At 36.7% G+C, this 17,728-nt stretch overlaps 1 protein-coding gene across 6 annotated transcripts in view; it reads left to right on the top strand.

The window, feature by feature from the left end:
• The window catches only part of UBE3D (ubiquitin protein ligase E3D), a 135,643-nt gene that overhangs the window by 35,304 nt on the left and 82,611 nt on the right, over nucleotides 1-17,728 (top strand). For 4 of the 6 annotated variants that reach the window (XR_007902834.1, XM_051777962.1, XM_051777960.1 and 1 more), the window contains exon 9: nucleotides 13,651-13,789. The exons of 1 other annotated variant lie outside the window; for it this stretch is intronic. Coding sequence is in view for 4 of the 5 variants with exons in the window: in XM_051777962.1 (XP_051633922.1) it covers nucleotides 13,651-13,789 (139 nt within the window). In the remaining variant the exon portion in view is untranslated. Of the gene's footprint in view, nucleotides 1-13,650; nucleotides 13,790-17,728 lie in introns of those variants that run through there. One more of the 6 variants, XM_051777965.1, reaches the window with a different exon arrangement.

Here is a 17,728-nt window from a genome sequence, read left to right as displayed (position 1 = left end):
CTATGAGCTACTAATGTAAAAAGTAAAATAGAGTGACAGCACCTCTTGAATTTTAAGGCCATTTCACTATACTAGGAGCCAACAGTGGAAAACTTTTAACATTGTTAGAAGAAAACTACTTGCAACACTGGAGAAAAGGCAGAAGATGGAAAAGGTATGCCTCATTCCCTAGCAGGAGGATTAATTCTCCTCTACAATTAATCTGACTTCTTAGCCTCATTCCTCAGCACCCAAATCTCTGTTCTTTCTCGGAGAGGTAATTTTTACTCATGTATGCCACTGTTGGGACCTCAGTTTAGCAGTCCCCTACTTCTTTCTCCTAGGAAGCTCTAGAAGGAGAATTAAGTGGAATGTATTTCATGAGATACTTTTATGTTCAACTCCCTCTTGTTTTCTTTCAGTAATTAGGAAATGAAGCTGTCTCCACAGGCTTGAAAATGAAAAATCTAATGTAAAATTAGACCATTTAATTAAATTATAAAAATTGAACCTAATATTTTTAGGGAAGATATTTTACAAGAGGCCACAGTGTGGTTGGTAGAAAGTTTTAAGTTCCACACTTTCAAAGCACCAGAGTTGCTTTAGATGTTTTCACTCCTTTTGTAAATCTGAGCAATCTGTGTATCCAGAAACTTAAACACATTTTTAGTCTCTCTCTCTCAAGAAATTAGGCATTCTGCTTTTGTGAGAGTTATACATTGATAAATACCTTCAGTATTTCATTCAGCCTTCCTTTGGATAAATTTCTGCCATTTTAATTTTCAGTGTTTGTTGTTTCGGGTTAAGCTTTGATTCTTTTTACCAAACCAGTAAGAGTGCACTCCTCTGCCAGCAATTCAGAGTTAGTAAGTGATTTCTGTTCTGTAGATCATTCAGAGACACAACTGGAGCGTCGGACACGATGTTGTAATCTTATTAAACTGAGTTCACTGCTTCTGTAGACATGTCCACATCCTGTTGTACAGGGTATTCTGTCCTCAGCGTTAAATTTCCACATAACACAACAAAAATTTGTGACACTGCATATTTACTGTAATGCCTAAAGGGTATAAGTTACTCTAGTAAGGGTAAATTTTATGTTGTTACTGTCAGAAACCTTATTTGAAACTAGGAAAGTATACTTCCTCTTCTTTGCAAAGGTCCCCATTTATCAAGGCTTTCTGATAACTAGGTCTGAAAAGCTGTTCAGTGAGGTTCCTCTGAAATAATTTACATTGACTGGCAATCCAAAAAGGGCAGTGTGCAGGTAAGTGAACTGCATGTCTCAGAAAACCTTGAAGAAAAAATGCAAGCCTGAATGTAGCTGGGGCTGGTATTACCTTTCTTACAAGCAGTGACACTGAATATTGTATGAAATGCTGCAGACATAGATGTTTTGGGTTACCAATTAAGCTACAGATGCTGATCTTCAAGAAATGTGTGCATGTATTTTTACACTGTGTAGATACAACAAGAATATGTAATCTCTCTTATGCCCCAAATAATAATGAGGTTTTATTTCTATAAATGATGGGAACATTGTCTTGGAATGTCATTGTATTCACCTTGCTTAATGTAAAAGGATTTAATCTGGATACAAATTCTACTTTTATGGATGCAGAATTGGTAAAATAATCTTTAAATCTGATTAAACACCAAACAGTTATCTTTTATCTCTTGAATTGTTTTACTGGTTTGGGATTTTTTGTTGTTTTTTCAGCAGCATCTGTGAGATTTGAGATTTTGTCAGTAATGGGTATTGAAATTAAGCATACATGACCCAGTTGCTGCTAATCTGTAGATATTTCAGTCAGATGTATGAATTTGGAAATCATCTGGTAGCTGTTTTGGTCAAGCAAACCAGGTATTTTTGGACCAACTCCAGTAATGTCTCGGTGAGCAAAGGAGGACTTCAAACAGATGAAACTGGAAAACAAGTCAATCACAGATGAAATTAGGAGCTGCAATAACTTCAAATAATTCTTATCCTTGTGTTTGTGGTGGTTATAATTACTATAGGAGGTCAAGAATGGCATGTATAGTCATTTTTAATCTTGGACAATCTGTACTAGTTTCTTTTGAAATAGTTATACTAATAAAATTCCTTGCTAAGGTGGTGGAAGGAATTGTTTCATTACCCCTATTTTCATTAAGAGAATTTCTACTTCTCTTTGAAAACTGTTATCTTTACTCTCTCCAGCTTTGACCTTTTTTATGCATTTGCTCTTTGAATAATTTGCTCAACTGAGAGTTGATTGGGTGAACTGAGGTGAATTAAATGCCATTTCAAATGGCATTGGTCTTCTCTTTCTTAAGCATCTGACCCTCAACAGGTCTGAGCATACTGCTTGTGAGATTTTTGGAACCTTTTGTACTGAACTAGTTAAAAAAATTAATTTTTGTATTTGATCTACCTTGCCACTGTTTTGAATGATGGATTTGGACTTTTTGGTTGACTCTTTATCAACCTTTCGCATTTTACATAGTGCAAAATAATTCTCAGATATTGAGCATAGCGCTTGTACACAGGAAATCTTTCTGTGAAGTAAAGGGCCCTTGTATTTGTGACAGGATACTTGACACCGTGTTTTATTTTCACCAATATAACACCTCATTTTGGTGAATTTTAAATAAAGGTTATAGTATCATGGAGAGATGTAAAGGCACATCAGGAGAGTAGTGTTATTGATAGCATCTGGGTGTTCAACATAAAGACATGCCATATTTTTTGGCAAAGACGTTTATGTCTTCCCCCTGAGTCTTCCTCCTGTATAATGATTGGAGTTTTCAATCTGTGAAAGGGGAAAGAGGCAGGGAAGTGTCTGTAAAATCATTCCTCTATGAGAGTTTAGTGGAAGTTTAGCCCAGGAGAGAGCAGAGATATTTTGTGTTTTCTCTTGGCCTTTTGCCTAGTGTCATGATGGCTGGGGTGGCTGAGAGACAGCCAGTTGTCTCAGCCTTCAGCTGGGAAGGTAGGCTGTGTACAGGAGATGCTGGATAGGGTGCAGACAAGGAGGAGGCACCCTGCTTTTATGACACACCACTAGAGTCCCTTGATAGGATTTTGTAAGCTCTTGAGGTTAGTTTATGAAAAAAATCACTGAGGCAAATATGTTTTATTTCTCTGGGAAAATGTGAAGTCTTTAGGACAGTACTTGGACTTGGTGGTGTTAGGTTAACAGTTGGACTCTATGATCTTAGGGATCTTTTCCAACCTAAATGATTCTATGATGTTATACTTTATGTCTGCCTTGCCAGTTACCCTCATACTCCTTCTCCTGCCCCAACTTTTAAATGTGTTTGTTTTATTTGGACAATTTGGGAGATAAATGTTTTGAATGATTCTTTTCCCAGCAATATCTGTAAAACAAGTGTCTATATAGAGGATACATCCTTGGTAATGGCCCTGCTGAGGAAAAAACTATAGGTTGAAAATGACAGTTACAAGAAGAGTCTACTGGGAAATGCAGGTCTAATAGACATCACTTAGTCCCATGAGCAGGCTTCCTTAAAATTGAGTGAGTCTTTCAAAGGTGAGCTGTCTGGAATTACTTTGCATTTACTGCAGGGTAACCATATTGATGTCAGCAGTTGCCATGAAGGAGCTTTTACATAGTATTTTGTTTTTCTACAGCCCTACCGTGCACTTCTACCCTTCAGGAAATGCACATTAATAGAAGAGGCATACTCCCATTTGCCAGGGCAGTGGCCCTTACTTTTCTATATACCTCATGTGTTGAAAGGTTAAAAAAAAAAAAATCAAAAAAAAGAGATATAACCTTAGAATTCGAGTACTTGATTCATACATATTGGGAAGGAGGCTTTTTAGGTTGATGGTGTTGCTGCTCACATTTGGTATTCCCTGCAAGTAAGATGGCACCAGTCAGCATAGGTCAATAGCACGCTGTTCTGTACTCTCTGTGTCCATCCCAAGCACAGTAGTCTACAGTTATTGCCATACACTAGGGAAATTATGAGCCACTTGTTCTAATTTAGACCAAGATGTATCCAGAAAGGAATCAAGAGGTGGTTAAGGTGAAGAAAAGTATTTTAAGGACATACAAAGCTATCCCTTTGTTCTGAGCTGTAGGTATATTCAAGAAAATTACAGTCTAGAGTCATAGGACAACTGTTGCTAATCCAGATGGTGATGACCAGCAGCACTGCCATCCTCCACTATGGATCAGCAGTGATCTGGCTACAACAGTCTGATCTTTATTGTTTTCAGAGAAGTTATTTTAATTCTTTCCACCTGGGATGCAGTAAGACATGAAGAAAATGCAGCTTAAAGCCTTAACACAACCATTAAAGTGAAGAAGCATATTCTAAAGCATCGGCCATGAAGTTTTTATGAGAGCAATTTGCTTCTCCATTTAGTGGGACCATGTTGCTCTGCTGCTGAGAAGTCAGCAATTAGTACTTTGGAGCTGCTTCAGCAGTTCTGCATGGTGTGGATGCATAGTGTAGAGCAGTCACAGCAGACTTTAGACGATGCCCAACAAGAGCTAAACTCCTGTGCTTTTCTTGGTTTTTTAGGAGAACTTCTAAATTAACGTGGATTCTACTGTTGGAGCCAGCTACGCAAAAATTAGTAGGAATTTTTAAAAAGTAGTTTCAAGAAAATATATTGTGAGTCAGTTGAATTCTGTTTGCCATGTTTTCTTCCTATTATGTCTAGATATGTTTGACATCACGAGCCCAGCAGGAGCTGTTTTCTCCATGAGCTTGTATTCCTCAGTCAGGTGCTCTAAAGCAGAACTTTATTTTAATTGATGAAAATTTGCTGCAGTTTTCTGCTTTTACATCTTTAGCTTTTGCAGTAAACTCTTGATCTTGTAGATGAATGGAGAAAGAACGTGTCTCTCCATAGGCAGTTATTGCTGTGGGTTGGCTCTGTGAATAGAACTGCTGCTGCTGTACATTTATGGACTGTGGTTTTGCAGGTAGGACGTATCCTGGGACATAGCTGGCAGGCTTGTGATTTTATATCCAAGGTCAGTTCCCAAAAAATTAAAATCACATTTTCTCTTCATTCTTTGATCAGCTTATTTTTGCTTCTGTGGTGCTGAAACTAAATAAAGATGATAATGTCTTAGGTATGCTCATTGACCATCTGTGCATGCTCTGAGTACTGTTGTGAATTTTAAATTTAGTACATTTGCAATGTTCATGATCCCACACATCTAGGTGCCCCATTGAACATAAGTCTGCTTTAGACATTGTTGCTTGATTTAGCTTTTCATACATTCATTTTAGATACTATGAATCTTCAACCTAAAGGTTGTGGAATAGATGAACACCTGCTAATCCTTCTGTGATGTTTAAGCTTTATTTCAGTGATTCTTGCAGCTGAAATTCCGTTTTGTCTTCAGCAGAAACAGTACAGTTGGAGCTGTTTTGCAATGTAATGAAAATAATTTATGGGTGATAGAGTTTATGACTTAAAAGTAATGCTTTTGAAATTGCATAGCAGTCATCCGGAGGAGGGAAGGCAATGTAAAAAAGCTGTTGGTGAACACCCAAAAATCTTTAGACTGGAGAAGTATGTTGAGCATTACTTTGAAATTACATACTCCAAGGCAAAGTTACTCCTGGACAGGATTAAAATCTCAAGATTTATTGCCATGTAAAAAGTTGCAGGATGTTGAGATAGCTTTTCTGTGCTTCAGAGGAATAATCTACTTGTAAACACCTAGTCTGTCTTGGCACAATATACTAACGCAGTTCTTTGGTCTTCTGGTTTTGCCCTTTACCACTTTAAGAAAAAAAGAATTGAATTCTGTGTGCTATTCAGAGGCTTTATTTGTACTAACAACATTTTTTAATAACTGTACCAAAACCAATGCAATTATGTTTAAGTTGATATAGGGCAGTTGGGTCTAATAAAAATGTTGGTTGGTGTGAAACAAAAGAAAAATAATTTGGGCTGTGCTTTACAGATTGAGATAGGCAGCTTTTACTACTCTAATTTCCCTTAAATAGCTTAAAATGATCAAAGCATGTCAAGAAGTTGTAAAATAATTTAAAATACATTAATAAAATTAATGTCGATGAAATTCATATGCAGTTGTTTCATGGAAACAAAATAATTTAATCCACTGCCTTTTAATGTACCTTTTAGCATGAGTTATTTAATCTATGCTATGTACTGGAGTTAGAAAAGAGAAAAGTGCATGTGGAATATCGATTTTAAATCATAAAAGCATTCATCAGAGAAAATGGAATGATTGTACTTAAAAGGCACTTTGAAATATCACAAGACCATTTGATATTTCTTATGTCAGTCCTTCTGAAAAATATTATGGCACTAGTACTCTGGTGAGGTTAAATTTTAATTTTCATTGTAAGACTTTCTTATTAGTAATAAATAACATGGCCTTTTCAGATGGTGACACATTGAAAGTTCAAGAAGGACATATTTTGTAGGATGAGGTATTTTAAACCATCTAAATTGTTTTTGTAGTGGATTTCTAGCTGAATTCTTTTTGACCAGACTCTAGAATACATTGTTTTTCCGTTCAAAATATGCATTGCTAAGAAAAAAGATAGAATACTGTCAATAATGACCGTGTGCTTGTGTATACAACTATTGGATCTGTTCATATTAATGTAAAGAAATATGCAAAATTGTATATTAATATGATAAATGTATATATAACTAATATAATTATGTATACTATATTAAAGTATATGTATGGTGTACTATATATAATTCACTTTATTACAAGGATTACATATCAGTAATTTTCTGATAAGAATGCTTTGCAGAAGAGAGTATTTGAGACTCCTTGAAAGTATAGAAATTCAGTTAAGTGAAATCCTGTCTCTGTAGTGCTAAGACTGGAGAAAAGAAAAGGTTTAAAACTTAAGAGACGGAGCTTCTGTTGTTGACCACCGTAGTCCATTGCAAAAAATATAATGCATGCTCTCTGTCTTCTTACTTCCATAGATATGTTGTTCTTCTCTTGCTCATTCCCTTGCAAGGACACCAGTGGGTTAAATTTCACTTCTTCCCTTTTTTATCTCTTATGAGAGACTTAATACCTGATGGTTTGGGATACCATGCGACTAGTAAAGATTCCAGGGATCTTTACTAGTGTGCTCAAAACCCACACTTGACATTCCCAGCTGTTGAGAATGAATAATGAACTGCATTAGAACATGACCACAGATGTTTGTTTTAGGAGGGAAGCAGTGATTCTGTAAAGCAAGTTTTTTTCCATAGGAATTTGCTGTAGGCTGTAAAAGTACCACACTTCCTGGTGTTCCATATTATTTAAATTTTGTCTACAGTAATGAACATGCATTGATTTCTATGTCATTTTTAGATCACTGTAAGGATAATTAAAAGTATAAATACCTTAGCCTCTTGGTACGTTAAGTATATAGGCACATCATCAACCAAAATTTAGAATTGTTTTTAGATTAAATCGTTTTTACAAATAGTTATTTAATTTAGCAGGTTTGTCCTTTGGTTCAGTAAAGTCATCTGTCATTTCTGTCAGAGCTGTAGCTTGTGGAAAGGGCAGCTTTAACAACCTTCAGTGAGCTCTGAGAGTCAGGGATGAGCTTCTGTCAGCTTTTATATTGGATTCTTCAGCACAGGCTTGATTCAGCAAAGTGCTGAAGCTGTAGCTAACATAGTAATCTCTGTCAAGGGTTTCATGTCATTGGGAGCCCTAAATGCAGAGTGCATTTACCTGGATCATAACTAATAAAGTCAAGTTAATATAGTGCCTCAGCAACACTGAGTAGTGCCCTGAGTAAGAGCTTTTTCATTTTCTAGTTTTGACCTCTGTACACTACCTACAGTTAATGTATTTATAGAAGCAGCCTGCTAAATCAGAGGTGTGGGGGGGTGCGCTGTTCCTCTTCAAAAGCAGACTTATTTTGTCTGTTGATGAGATGGCTCAGTTGCATTTTGAAGTGAATCTCATGCACGATGGAGGGTGATTACTGCTGATAAATGGCTTTTAGCACTTTTCTTTTGAAAGAAGTCACAGATTTCTTCATTGCAGTGTAGTCAGAAGTTTGGTTCAGTTTTTCAAAATCTTGTGAGAATCCTTGTCATTTTTTCCTGGTTTTGAAATACAAAGAATTCTTTTCGTTCACTGACATACCATGAATGTTGCATTTTTCCTGAAGACTTAGGACATTGTTGGTGGGTTCCATGACCTTATGGATGACTGTGTTTGTTTACTAGTTTTTATATCAAGGAATTAGGAAATAAAAGTATTTCAATATTTTGGTGTCTTAAACCTTTCTTTTAAGGACACAGTTTTGAAATGTTACTCTGACTTATGTAGGCAATTCATTGGGATCAATTCCATAGTCAGTAGTGGAGAAATACCGTTCTCTGATGCATGGTGAGTCAAATGTGAAACATCATCTAAAAATGTGATCAGTTATTTCTACTGCAGAAGTAACTGTCTTATCTTTAGTCTTATCTGAGTAGTTGTTTTCAAGTTTTGCTTATCTCTGCTTTCAGATTTTAAATTGGTTGAATTTCAGATAGCATTTACTGATTTCTTTTTAGTTTTTAAAGAAATCAAAATATTCCTGGATTTCCCATTATTATCAGCTAAACAACTTGGAAAATGCCACTTAATTTTTAAAAACATTTTATACATATTAGTACAGGAATTTTACTTTCCTAGCTGTATTTCTTTGGCTGGTTATTTGGAATGTGGCAATCATGTCATATTCTAAGATTCTCCTTCCAGCAACCCATTCCTTAGAGAAAGCATTGAACAGGATAAGGGGGAAGATAATCTCAGCCTGTCATCTTTATTTCTTACTTGTTTTGAATGCTCCATTCATAACAGTTTAGCACATAGTTATTTCTCATCAGTATCTAGAATAGTAGCCAAGTATCTTCCCCTTAAGCAGAGTTTTACTTCTTTACTTTCTGTACAGCTTTAGTTGAGTTCTGAAGTGTTTGCCAGAAATATACTAAAGTTTTATTAACATTCATTATATGTGGTTCTGTCTTTCTAAAATTAAAGTTATATGAAGGTTCTAATTATACCTTTTAATCTTAAGTCTATTTGTTGTATTTTTGTGGGTGAGACTAATAGATATCTCTTAGATGGAACAGAAGGAGTGGGTTTGAGGTTTTGCTTTAATCCGCAGAGGCAGCATCTTAAGTTTGGTTGACACTGGGAACAGCTCTGACTGTTGTTCTTACTGGTGATCAATTCTGTTATCAGCAATCTTTCTTCTTGCCTCAAAATTTTAAGATTTCTTTTTCAGTTGTCCTGAACCCACAAAATTGACTGCACTTAAGTGAAAGCACCAAGTCTCTCAGTTTGGCTCACTCATTAGGGAGTGGGCTGTGAAGAACATGTTTACTTTGCTTATAGTAGTTGGTTTTGTTAGATAGAAATGTCATATTATTGAGTTTATGCTAATATTCTCCCAGGTAAACATCACTTGATTAGCTGGTATGTGTGTTGCTGCATTTCATCAGCAGCTTTTCTCTGTGGAGTAACTAATGTGCATTTCTTCTCACTACTCAGACACTGATTTTCAGGAAAACATGAAACCTCCCCAAACCTAATTTATTTGTGATCTTTCTTAAGAAAAGTTGGTTGAAATAAGCTAAGAGGGTCAATACAAGTTCTGGGGAAGAGTGGGATAAAGAAAACAAGGAGAAAATTGAACAAATGGACTGACAGACAAAATGCTTAGAATTATTTGTGTTTTCCTGTTGGTGAGATCACTGACAGACAAAACTGGATGATGATGGTGATTTACAGAGGTGGATTCAATGTCCTGTGAAAAAATGCACTCTGACATGTCCTTTTCTTAACTCGGAACATGCTCTTAGTTTGGACCATTTTACTGAGAATGTTTTACTACATCTTACTATTTTAAAACCTGTTTTCCAAAGCTGACTCACGTCTCCCTCAAACACTGTCAAGGTCAGTAGGTAGTGATGAGATTTTACTTATCATAAAATTAGTCCAAAGTAGATCTAGTCTTTCACCCCACAATGACTTAGGTAATCTTTGTAGAATTTATGAATTTTGTTTGATACTGAGAGTTATAATTTTTTCTTTTATCAGACTATGAAGTCCAGAATCTCAAGGCTTCTTTGCATTGCAGAAAAGATGAATGTTTGCTGAAGGAAGAAGAGCATTATTTATTTTGTTACCCTCACCTTCCTACCTTCCTCCAGCTAACGTCCTATCTCTCCCTTACTTCTTTCAGTCAACATAGCAAGCTGTGCTGTCTTCTTTGGGAATTATGCTGTCTTCTGCCTTTATTCACACTGCTTTCACTCAAGGGAAGCTTAGAAGCAAGAATTCATTGCTGAGTAAAAGTATTAAGAAGTAGCAGAAGAGAGCACATGGATGCAAAGCCCTACATCCGAAGTTACCATGCAGAGTAATGGTAACTCAGAGTTACCACATCTGAGTCCTACATCTTTCTGTCTTGTCTTCTTCTTGAGCCCTTCCAAAATCTCCTTCTGACAATTTGCCCTGTCTTAATATCAAATTGAATTATTTTTTTTTCCATTAAGATCAGGAGAGCAAAACACAGTTTTGTTTGCATGTTTGAGGAGCTCTGTTGGCATTTCAGATTAGTCTGGGAGGAAACGCTGAGCCGATGGGCTGAGTTGTCCTCTGTGAATGCTCACTCTCCTGGGGAGCATTAGCAACCAATCTACCTCTTCCAGTAAATGGAAAGCAAGCTGTCTCCTGTCCTGTACTGGAAATGAGACAACTCTCCTTACACAGAAAAACTGTGAAACTAAGGTGAAAAACAGTGGGTTCTTCATGTTTTGTTTTGCTTTTGTTTTAAGCATAGGTGCTTTTCTCCTTCCTCTACTATAAAGATTAGGGAAAAATGCTTCTAAAAATAATAGAGTTAAAAAAGAACAAAGAGAAAGGATCTAATAAAACAGTGACTTCCCACAACTACTTGTGTTAAATGCCGCTAAAGGACAAGTAGCAAAGACTAATTCCTAACATGAGTGTTCCTGTAGCAGTAAGTGCTAGGATACACATGGTTTGTTTGTAGTAAGGGAATACACTGGAATCATTTCAGGAAATACTAATAACCGAGCAATTAATAAACAAGAATTGCAATATAGTTAGGCTGAATGTCTTTATGCAAACATTCTTTCCCTCAAATAAACCAACAGCCACAAAAAAAAGCCCTTGTTCAGTGTCAGGGCTGTACTAGTTGGACTTTAAAACAAGAAGACATCTCCAAAAAATCCTCAAATCAAAACACAAGAATAGAATCAGGGTACTAAAGTAAGTTGTGATGTTTTGAATATTGCTTGGAGTTCTGAAAAGTTTCTTTGCAGAGAGGGTGTTGATCTGTGGAAACACCTTCCCAAGACCCAGAACCTTAGCATATCACCTCCAATCTCCAAATTCTCTAGCTGTGTTTGAAGATACCTGCACAGTGCTTTGTTTAGACTTGCTGATTTCTGAAAAACAGAAAGCCCCAATTTTACTAGCTTCACCTAAATTTGCCTCTATCACCACACTTTAAAAATGTAGAACAAACACTGAGTAAGGAACATATAAAGGTAAGTTTCAAATTATGTGTGGAAATGAAATTACGAACTGAAAAAGAAATATAAAACTCAGTTCTGGTTTACAGTTAACAAGACTCCTTGGTTACTGGCTGCTCAGTGTTCATCACTGAGCATTGAGTGTTCCTTCTGGAATATTTATAGAATCATAGAATGGTTTGGGTTGGAAGGGACCTTAAAGGTCATCTAGTTCCAATCCCCCCTACTGTGGGCAGGGAAACTCAGAGCCCCATTCAGCCTGGATCTCTGAACCAGGGCTACCTCTTCTGGGCTTGATCTCTTGTGTAGTCTTGTGAAAGAATCCTGCTTCCTTTCAATATAGATATAGTATTTAGGACTTAACTGAAGGCTTGTATCTTTCAGTAGGGAAAATACTCCAGAGTGTCTTCTAAACTTTTCACAGTTGGGGGTTTCTTTTGTGGTAGCTTTTAACAGCTTTTCCAGATCTGTGTGGCACAGTATAATTGTCCAGTGAGATAGTACATATTATAATGGCTGTTAATGTATGACAGGTTTTGGCCTCTGTCCTTTTGTAGCATCTCAGACATATGTGGAGATCTTAAATGGTGCACTGCCATTAGAGGAGTCAGAGGGTGCCTAGACCAAACTGCCTTCCTTCTTCTCCTTCCCATGTAAAACTTAGACCTTCTTTTGTCAAAGTGACCCACTCTAGTGAAGGTTGAGAAAAGATATGGTGTATTTGGTAATCTAGTTGTGATACGATTCTCTTTGTCTTTTATTGTGGATTAAAAAAAATAAACAGTGAGAGAAAGCACTCCTTTTTTTAGGGAGATTGAAGCCCCTCTGACCTTGAGTGCATCGTAGGTCTTGCTTCTATGTACTGAAGCAGAATTGGATTCTTACATACCCGTAGATAAGTGAGGAAGGAGGAAAAAAATGTAGATATTAGGAAAGAAAAAACCCAAATAGCTGAAATTCAAGAGACCATTTCAAACAAGTGGACGTAAGAAAGTGAAAATACACCCACTCTTTGAAGAAAGGTGTGTAAATTAAATTACGCTAAGTAGGATTGTCTTGTAGAAGAGCTAAGAAGGTGCTATGTACAATAAGTGTATAAGCAAGCCTATGTGTAAGAAGCAGGACTTTACAGAGATTTGTTGGATTTGAGAGACCTGAGAGAATGAGAACTGTCCAGAAGGAAACAGATAATGTGAAGACAATATTTGCCCAGTTTTCACCATTCTGAATATTGGAGTCATGACTGCTCTTCTGGGTGTTTAAAAAATGCAGCTACTTCTAGATAGTACATTAAAATAAGCTGATATTTTCACAAGCAGTGATTCAGCTGGAAGAGCTGCGGGAATTTAAAAGTGAAAGCTGATTCAAAAATTATTTATTGAAACTTTGAAGTCTTGGACATGGAAGGCTAGCTAGCATTGTCTTCCAAAGTGACACTCTCAGGTCTGCTGAGAATAATTGGCATCCATCTTACTTTGGAGTGTCTGCTGCTAGCTGCTCATGAGCATAATATGGAAGGTAAAATTATTAAAGTAACTGGATCACTGATCACTGATCAGTTTGTACATTATAGAAAAAATAGACCTGAACAATAGGAAGTGGAATGATCTTGTGTTTTGAGTAAATCTGGTTGAACTAATCTTGTTCTTCAGCATGCAGTAGTGGGAACAGATTATAGGAATGTGCTTTAGAAATCTGAATTCTTAAAGCTGTAGAAATCTTTATCTTTTTAATACGTCTAAAGCAGAAAGCTGTATAAAATGAACTGGAATTGAGTTTTTGCTTGGTGTAGACTGTTGGTAAGTTTGCAGTGTGAGCATCATAAACATCAGTTTGGGAAATTGCCAGTGACAAATGAAATTTTGTTCCAAAGGAATGAAACTTTGCATTAGAAACATGAGTGAATTTCTCTTATGTATGCTAAGTTTTCCTTTCACATTGTTTTTAACAGTTGGTGATATGGTTAAGGTGCTCCATCTAAATTCATCTTGTCTTTTGGTAAAACACACTGACTTTTACAAGGAAAATGTGAAAGGAGGTTTTTTTTCACAATAATAAGACAAATTCTAATACTTGAAACTTATGGTTTAGATATATTTTAAGAAAATGAAGAAGGTCTTTTTTTTTTTTTAACTTTATAGCCTTGCTGATGCATGGGAAAATGATATGGGAGTTCATCCTTTAAAGTTTCCATCAGAAACATGTTTGGAATTACTGCTAATGCTGGGTTTGAGCACCGCATCTCTTCCACCTTCGCTTCGATGCATGAACTCTTTTCAGGTAAGGAATAGGTGCTATTTCAGTATAAAGGTGTTACTTTTAGGAGAAAGAGAGATTCCTGGGGCCCATAAACCCTTTCAGAGTAAAGGTTTATATTCTGTGGTTACATGACTCTCCATTATATTAAATATAGCAATGGATGACTTCTTGTAGTGCTCAGTTTCTTTCAATTGTATTAAATTTACATCAAGGCAGGAAATGTCATTGGGTCTTTAAACAATGAATCACTGTTTAAATTAAATTAGATGTTTAAAGAAATTTCATCAACTTAGGCTGGAGTAGTTAGAATCATTATATAAAATTTTGTTGGCTTAAAAAACAATAAAAATCTTCAACAAAAAGTAAAGATTTCCAGTGGTAAAAACCTATAAAATTTGGAGTGAAGCATTCAGAGTTTTCTCCAGTGTTCTTCTGTATGTTACTCACAGAAGCAGTCACAGAAGTTTTCCTAAGAAAACATTGTTGCAGGCATGTTAGATTGGGATATGTATCTATTATGTGTCTAGACTAGGATTTTTACAAATGCAATACACAGGCAACTGAATTCATGATGATATTTTTATGATGCTTCTGTCTTCCCTTGTAGTTACATAATCCATCAGTTGTGTATTGATGCAAATCTAAAGTAACCAGCTGTTGAGCAGTATGTGTAACTGAATCTGTGTTTGTTTTGACAGCTATAGAGGAATCATTGTCTTAGTGGGACTGAGTGTCCTAAACAATTTGTAACATGAAATCAGGTAGCTTTTGTTTGTCCATACTTCCTATTTTAAGTTAAGGCCTGTTTAATTAGTGTTCCTGAGTTATGTTTACTGAAAAATAATGTTATTGTAGAATTTTGGAGCCAGAAAGAACATGGTCATAAGCCAAAATCAAGTAATAGATCTTAGTGGAGTTACACTGATTTACAACTGCTGAAAACTCCTCTAGATGTTAGGAAATAAGTATGCACCTGTATTGTCTGCTCGCTTTGTGTCTTGTGAGCTTTTAAACGGGGGATCTGTGTATGGTAAACATTTGGGTATGACAGCAGCCATTGATTGTTTCAACATGTTATTTTAATACCCAGGGGCAGAATTGTTATTCTTTTGTACATTCAGAGGCCATAAAATTGAAGAATCTCCTGGATACTAACACAGTGAGATTGCAACAATTAGTAATTTCAAGGATTGGCCAGTACTAGTTATCCATGCAGTTGAATGGTCCGTATATTTCCTATTAAGAAATCAACATTTTTGTTGTCTAATCCAGCAGGATGTATTTCTTGTCCATTACATTGCCAGTAATCTGTGGTAAAATCTTCTCTGCTTTACACATGATAGATTAAATAGGAGTCTCTTCATGTATGCCAAAGCTGTATGTCCTACATTGTTTCTGTATGCACTCAGTCCCAGGTTGTGCATTCAGGATTCCCTTTAATTTGTGTGTTGGGGTAGAGGTAGGAAGTGATAAATGACTGTCAAGTATGAAGTCAGGTATGAATAAGTAAGCTCAGGAAGGGTTTTTTCTTGGAGTACACAGAATATCAGAGTTTTCTTTTTCCATGTCGTTCACTCCATGATTGTGCTTGATTGCTCCTGGGTCATTTTAGCTTTGTGAGGCTGTCTCTGTAAAGGAACTGTCACCATAGAGGCACATGTGCAGAGCCTGGAATTGAACCAGGCATAGGGTTATGTCACCTGTGGGGTGGGAAAGCCCCATGCATCCCCTGGAAACCCTCTGACTATGGCCTTTCAGCCCCAGATTTCCGTGGAACAGATGAAGGCAAACGTCACAGTGCTTTGCTAAACCAAAGGGAATGGTGTCTTCCAGCACCAGCCTGTGCAGATTGTGGTTTGCCCACCTGTGTGCCAAAGTTGGTGATGTGACAATGTCCAGTCTTGGTTGCAAACAGAATTTCAGGCTGAAGATACTATATTTTGAGGTGATTCCCAGAGTCTTTGCTTTTATAGCAACACACAAGGTAAAAATTCATAGTTTTTGAAAAGACCAAGTTCTGAAACCTGCTCTGCTAAGGTAATGTTATATTCTGCCAAGTGGGAGGAAAGGAAGATGGCTTTTTTGATAAACTTCTGTGACTCCAACTGTCATTCTCCTTGCCACAAAGTCAATATCACCAAGTGTTTGTCCTAGAGGGCAAACACTGTCCAGGAAAATATTGGTTTGTTTATTTTTATCCTTGCAAACCTTGTTTAGATCTCAGTTTGCGAATCCAAACAAAGTTTGCCCAGGCTTTTCACTGATGCTTTACAGTGGTCTGTCAGCCTTAGAATTTTTTTTTTCTGGCTTGTTTCATTCTACTCATGTTCACCTTCTGTACAGCAAATATTAGAATTACTGGTCCTAGTTTTTCTGTATTTTTATTGGGAAAAGTTGGAAAGATCTGCAGAGAGCTTGAATGATGATATTTAATTGTGCTGTTTCCTGAGCATAAGATCCCTCTTCATCCAAAATAGTGAAGATTGTGAGTCAAACAGGGAGTAACAAAAGGGCTCTAATTGAAAACTGATATTTCATGTATCTTACTGGAGTAATAGCAAAACAAAAACTAGTTTTGTTTTATTTTGTTTTAGACATATTTCTGGCAGTAGCCTAGAAAAAAAATTGAAACGTAATTCTGTATTACAATAAAACTATTTGAACTGAAAATAATTGCAGAGTTTCCTGGTATGACACATGGCAGCTGCATTTGTGGTGATCTAAAAGTTACAGTTTAACATCTGATACCGTGTCAGTAGAGCTTTTAAAAAGCCTATTGTTTTAAATTAGGTAACCAAAAATGATCTCAACCACACCCGTGTTTTTGAGAATGTATTTTCTCTCTCAATTATATTACAATACTGCCAAAATTCTAGTCAGTATACATATGCATTGGATGTAATAAGCACACAAAGGAAATGCTTAGTTGCTAATAATCTGTAATAAACTCTGTTCTGCCTTGTGCTCCAGAACTGCTCTCTGGGACTAGCTTAGCGGACTCCTTATCTGTGCCGAGACATAAATTACATTTTATTTTCCAATGGTGTGCTACTGCTTAGTAACATAATATTTGAAATCACTTTTCAATTCCGTTTTGACCCTGTAAAGATCTTTCAGTGTGATTTATGTAGCTGGAGGAGCCTGGAAGAGAGCAGCAGCAGAAGAGTATGTTACATAGCTCTCTGCTGAGTTTAAGGTGCTCACTGCAGCCAACTTTTAAGCTTCCCAGTCTGTTGATTCTAGTTTTTAGATTGTCTTTGGCTCATCTTTCATTTCAGCTGTGCAATTGCATTGCAATTTTTCTGGTGTACTGTAGAGAGTTACATCTTGGGAAGCTTGAGCCTGGAAACCGAGGGACCAAAGTGGATAGATCACTTCTTGCTGGTAGATCGCTGCCCCCAGGTTTACTGGAGAACATGTTTTTTTCAGCCCTGATTTGTTCTATCCCAGGCTTGTAATCCCTCACCCATACTTAGGATGTCTCAGGTCAAGGGAATTGAATGAGGCACTTGATACTTATCCTGGAGCAATGAAAAAAGCAGTAAGAAGGAAGAGAGTAGTTTGATGCTAGAAGATTAATTTTGTTTTAGATTGCTTTTGCTCTGAGCATTGTTTTGCCACTTTTGCTTCAGCTCCATTACACTGCACAGAAAGCTGTGTTATCTTATTACACTCTTAATCTCTATGGCTCTCCACCCACCCGAGCTGTCAGCCCTTTGCTTTAGGAGTGGTTGAGCTTTACTTAGTGTATTATTCTTAATACTTGCAAACACTTGTAGCTAGCACTCACTTGAGTTATCGTGTACTTTATCACAGAACTGCTCAGCTGCTACTTCTCAGCACAGTCTGGGAGGATGTTTTGGTATTTTAGAGCCTACGGCACAAAACAGTTAACACAAGGAGGTGCTTTAAAGTGACAAGTAATCTCTGATGTGTTTTTCTAACCTTATCTCGTCTTTC

Source organism: Manacus candei, unplaced genomic scaffold (assembly GCF_025592945.1).
Source record: "Manacus candei isolate 608988 ecotype Guabito, Panama unplaced genomic scaffold, ASM2559294v1 h1tg000011l, whole genome shotgun sequence".
NCBI classification, from domain to species: domain Eukaryota; kingdom Metazoa; phylum Chordata; class Aves; order Passeriformes; family Pipridae; genus Manacus; species Manacus candei.
Note: the sequence above shows the minus strand (reverse complement) of the source record. Positions and strands in the feature narration are given on the sequence as shown.